The 5,058-nt window shown below is 39.6% G+C and overlaps 1 protein-coding gene across 1 annotated transcript; it reads left to right on the top strand.

The window, feature by feature from the left end:
- The first annotated feature begins 3,093 nt into the window (after positions 1-3,093).
- LOC120056402 (exocyst complex component 3-like) lies at positions 3,094-4,097 on the top strand. Its single transcript, XM_039004565.1, has 3 exons — positions 3,094-3,190; positions 3,630-3,850; positions 3,959-4,097. Exons 1-3 carry the CDS (start codon positions 3,152-3,154, stop codon positions 3,963-3,965), a joined length of 267 nt encoding a protein of 88 aa, XP_038860493.1. The 5' UTR covers positions 3,094-3,151; the 3' UTR covers positions 3,966-4,097.
- The last annotated feature ends 961 nt before the right edge of the window (positions 4,098-5,058 follow it).

Here is a 5,058-nt window from a genome sequence, read left to right on the forward strand (position 1 = left end):
GAGTCAGGACAGGCAAGGGTCAAAAGAAGGAGGGCGGGAAAAGAGACTGGGGAAAAAAAGAGACTGAGAAACAAAACGCTGGTTGACTTGACAAACAAGACGAACTGGCAACGGACAAATAGAGAACACTGGGAATAATGGATGACACCTGGAGGGGGGTGGAGACAATCACAAGGACATGTGAAACACTACAGGGTGTGACAATTACAGCACCTCACCAAAACGATACAGAAGATGACAAAACATCTACACAATGAAAAACAAAAGTACAAGTCTAAACTATTTAACAAGACTATTCAGCATTAAACCGTGAAGGTACTTCTTACTCAAGAATTGATGGATGGTTGATCCTCAAATAGATATTTGCTGGATTCTGTGTTGTCCAATAATTTAACCTTTCTAGCGCAGGCGTTCCGCTAGCGGAACCCCTCGACAACATTCCGCTGAAAAGGCAGCGTGCGAAATTCAAAAATATTTTTTAGAAATATGTAACTTTCACACATTAACAAGTCCAATACAGCAAATGAAAGATAAACTTCTTGTTAATCAACCCGTTGTGTCCGATTTCAAAAAGGCTTTACAGCGAAAGCACAACATATGATTATGTTAGGTCAGAGCCAAGTCAAAAAAACACACAGCCATTTTTCCAGCCAAAGATAGGAGTCACAAAAAGCAGAAATATAGATAAAATTAATCACTAACCTTTGATGATCTTCATCAGATGACACTCATAGAACATCATGTTACACAATACATGTATGTTTTGTTCAATAATGTGCATATTTATATCCAAAAATCTCAGTTTACATTGGCGCGTTACGTGCAGTGTTTTTGATTCCAAAACATCCGGTGATTTTGCAGATAGCCACATCAAATCCCAGAAATACTCATAATAAACATTGATAAAAGATACAAGTGTTATTCACAGAATTAAAGATAGACTTCTCCTTAATGCAACCGCTGTGTCAGATTTCAAAAAAACTTTATGGAAAAAGCATAATCTGAGTACGGCGCTAGGAGCCCAATCCAGCCAAAAAAATATCCGCCATGTTGGAGTCAACAGAAGTTAGAAATAACATTATAAATATTCACTTACCTTTGATGATCTTCATCAGAATGCACTCCCAGGAATCCCAGTTCGACAATAAATGACTGATTTGTTCCCTAAAGTTCCATAAAGTCCATAATTTATGTCCAAATAGCCACTTGTTGTTAGCGTGTTCAGCCCAGTAATCCATCTTCATGAGGCGCGAGCACTACGTCCAGACAAAAACTTGAAAAGTTCCGTTACAGGTCGTAGAAACATGTCAAACGATGTATGGAATCAATCTTTAGGATGTTTTTAACATAAAACTTCAATAATGTTCCAACCCGGAGAATTCCATTGTCTGTAGAAAAGCACTGGAACGAGAGCTAACTCTGTCGGGACCGCGCGTCACGAGCATGAGACACTCTGCCAGACCTATGACTCATTCAGCTCCCATTCCCCCCTCCTTTATAGCAGAAGCCTGAAACAAGTTTCTAAAGACGGCTGACATCTAGTGGAAGCCTTAGGAAGTGCAACTTGACCCCATAGAGACTGTGTATTCGGTAGACCAAGCTTTGAAAAACTACAAACTTCAGATTTCCCACTTCCTGGTTGGATTTTTCTCAGGTTTTCGCCTGCCATATGAGTTCTGTTATACTCACAGACATCATTATAACAGTTTTAGAAACTTCAGAGTGTTTTCTATCCAATACTACTAATAATATGCATACATTAGCATCTGGGACAGAGTAGCAGGCAGTTTACTCTGGGCACGCTTTTCATCAAAAAGTGAAAATGCTGCCCCCTATCCCAAACAGGTTTTAAGCTTCTTAGTTGGGCTGAATTCTAGACAAAAAGAGATGTCAAAACATAACAAAACAAAATATGGATACATCTTTCCAGACCTTACAGGCCGTCGGTCGATAAATCCAGAAAATAAACAAAAAATATATGAGTAATATCAACAAAAAAAGCATCCAATAATTCACCTGCCCACACTCAAGCGGCCATTTTGTCATTTTCCTCAGGGTCGAGGTTCACTAATGTCACCCAACGTTGACAGTAATGAGTTCTAGTGACAATAAAATTGTAAACCATTTCTCAGAAGTCAGAACACTCAAATCAAATCTTATTGGTCACATGCACATGGTTAACAGATGTTATTGGTGACATGCACTTGGTTAACAGATGTTATTGCGAGTGTAGCGAAATGCTTGTGCTTCTACTTCCAGCAGGGCAGCAATATCTAACAAGTAATATCTAACAATTTCACAACAAATTGAATAAGAATGTATAAATATATGGATGAGCAATGTCAGAGCACATAGGCTAAGATGCAATAGATCATATAGAATACAGTATATACATATGAGATGAGTAATGCAAGATATGTAAAAAATTATGAAAGTGACTCAAGAGGCATAGCCTTGTGAGTGGCAACAAGCTGTTGCATTGTTTAAAATTCAGGAGGCTAGATGAATGTTTTTAATCAGATACATGTTAAAATGTCTTACCTCCACACAAGTCGGAGAAAGAGTGCGTTGTCTATGGAGGTAAATCAATGACCTAATGATTTGAGCATGTAGAATAGATTTGTAGTTGTCAACACATTGCACAACTGATAAATTGTGAACATGACAGAATAATCTGTATTTGTAAACACTATTTGCAAGTGTGTAACTGATGAGTTGTACACATGAAAGAATAAACTGTAGTTGTAAACACATTCTCAAACGTGTAACTGATGTGAAATTGAAAAAAACGAATTTGTAGTTGTAATCGCATTCGCAAACTGTTAAGTTAATATTTGCTAGCAATAATTGCATCTGTACACCTGCACATGTACATTTTGCGTGCTAAGACTTTTGGCAGTACTTTAGCACCCATGACAAAAAGAGATGTGCAAACCAGTGCAAACAGGGAATTGCAAGCAATGAGAGAGAGAGAGAGCAGAAGATCAGGGGGGTGGGATCTGTTTCTTCTAACCAATAAGATGAGGTTTTCATAGACCAGCTTATTCTACACTGGTTGGTTGCTGACAGCTCACATAGGCTGTGTTGTCTGGCTCAACTACCTCTCAATCACAACGTGTGTGACCAGTTTACCAATGAGACTGATTGGGCAATGTCCACCAATGAATCCCAGCTGTTAGCTGTCATAGCAGTTAAGTCTAAATGTCTTTCTTTTATGGCTAGGTAGCAAGCTTTTTTCTTCTATGTAATACATTTTTGTCAAAGTCATTGTTATTAAGCGTTTGTAACTCTAACGTTGTAGTCTGACACTAGCTACCAAAATCGATTAGGTAAAGTTATTTTGCAAACTATTTGGCTAACGTTAGCTTGATTCTGTATGGAGCCATAGCTAGCTAGCTAACTAACATAATCATTATAAAAGGAATTGTTCACATGCTAAGACCTAGTAACTGACATAAATCCATAAATTATTTATTGATCAACCAGTTAGATCTGGAGTTTTAGTAGAAGCATGACTGAAGTTAGAAAATCATTTATTTAGTTTTGACATTGGCTGCATTCTGTAGTGCCCTTTGATTCATGTAAAACCCTATCTAAACAATGTACAATTGTCTGTCCCCACTCTCCAGGCTGCAATCCATTCCCAGTTAGACAAGGTCCGTTCAAGCCTCCGTCAGCTCCACAATGCCCTGGGGGACGGGAAGGACATCCAGAACTCCCTGACAGAAGTCAGCAGTGACTGGAGGAAAAGCATCAACATCATTGAGAACCTGAAGGATGTAAAATATGCTGGGGTGCAACACAGTCAGCTAGCCTCAGAAGTGAAGAAACATGAAGAATATATGTTCAGGTACATGTCACTTGACTGGGAATTTATTGTTGGCTTGCATTGCATTTGATGTGACACTAAACTTACAATGTATTTGTGTGTTAATATTTCTCCTCCCTTCCTATGTAGTGCCTGAGATGGTGGCAGACACTCTGTTAATGATAGAGCAAGCCAAACTGCTGGAGGGCCCACTACAAGCTGATGAACCTGGAGTGCTCAGACTGCCTGCATTACATGGGAACCACCAATAAATTACAGATTTTCTGTTCATGAGCGTGTTTCTGTATGTACTGTAACTGTAAAGAAAGCCATCCTGCTCCTCTCTACCTAACTTCCCCTCACAGTCCCTTCAGTTTCCCTTCAGTCCCGTTAGTTTGGCTGCTCAGCCTACCTTAGTTATCCCTCATCCATCATAGCCCTGCCATCCCCAACCAATCAGAAATGCTCATCTGGACACTGCACCCGCCCACTCAGGTCAGAGTGTTGTTGTCGTCTGAAGGGAGAAGCTGTGTGTTTCTAAACACGTTTTATTGTCGACAGGAACACGAAAGTCTGAATGTTGTGCAGGCATCTAAATAGTTACAGGGTTTTATTGGGGATTTTACATGCTGTGTAATGATAGGTAATTACTACTAATTACTTCCTGTTACTCTGGTAACTTTCAGCCTTATGTTCTACTGTATGGCTGTTGTTGTTATTGTTGCCTGTTTTGCATGTTATTTTTGCATTAATAAGTGTCACGTATCAGTTTGCAAACAATCAAACAAACATGGACTTTTGTTTGCTTTCTTGAGTAAGACAGCTCCAAAATGCAGGTGTTTCAGCCTAGCTCAGTGCTTTCGGTGGTGAGGCAGCCAGGGGGAAATACGGAGTGTAGGGGTTGGTAGTGTTCTCTAGTTGCGCCGTGATTGGCTCAGTGTTCTGTCACTAATACGGACACTACGTCACTGCAACATCTACAGGGGGAGCTCGAACATTCAAGTCACTTAGATGCTGCAATGGAGTTACATTAGAAGTGCCCATCCAAGAAGGCTAAAGGTCATTGGCCACAGATGACGTCAAATCACGTTATATCTACCGTAGCTTTGATTGGACTGATCATGTCAACATCATACTTTCAAAATCTTAGCTAGCAAGCTAGACAACCAGTCATCATCATGAATCAAGTCGACAATCTCCTAGGCAAATCCTTTTCAATCCATGTCATATCAAGAGAAATTATAGATAAA

Source organism: Salvelinus namaycush, chromosome 12 (genome assembly GCF_016432855.1).
Source record: "Salvelinus namaycush isolate Seneca chromosome 12, SaNama_1.0, whole genome shotgun sequence".
NCBI lineage: Eukaryota > Metazoa > Chordata > Actinopteri > Salmoniformes > Salmonidae > Salvelinus > Salvelinus namaycush.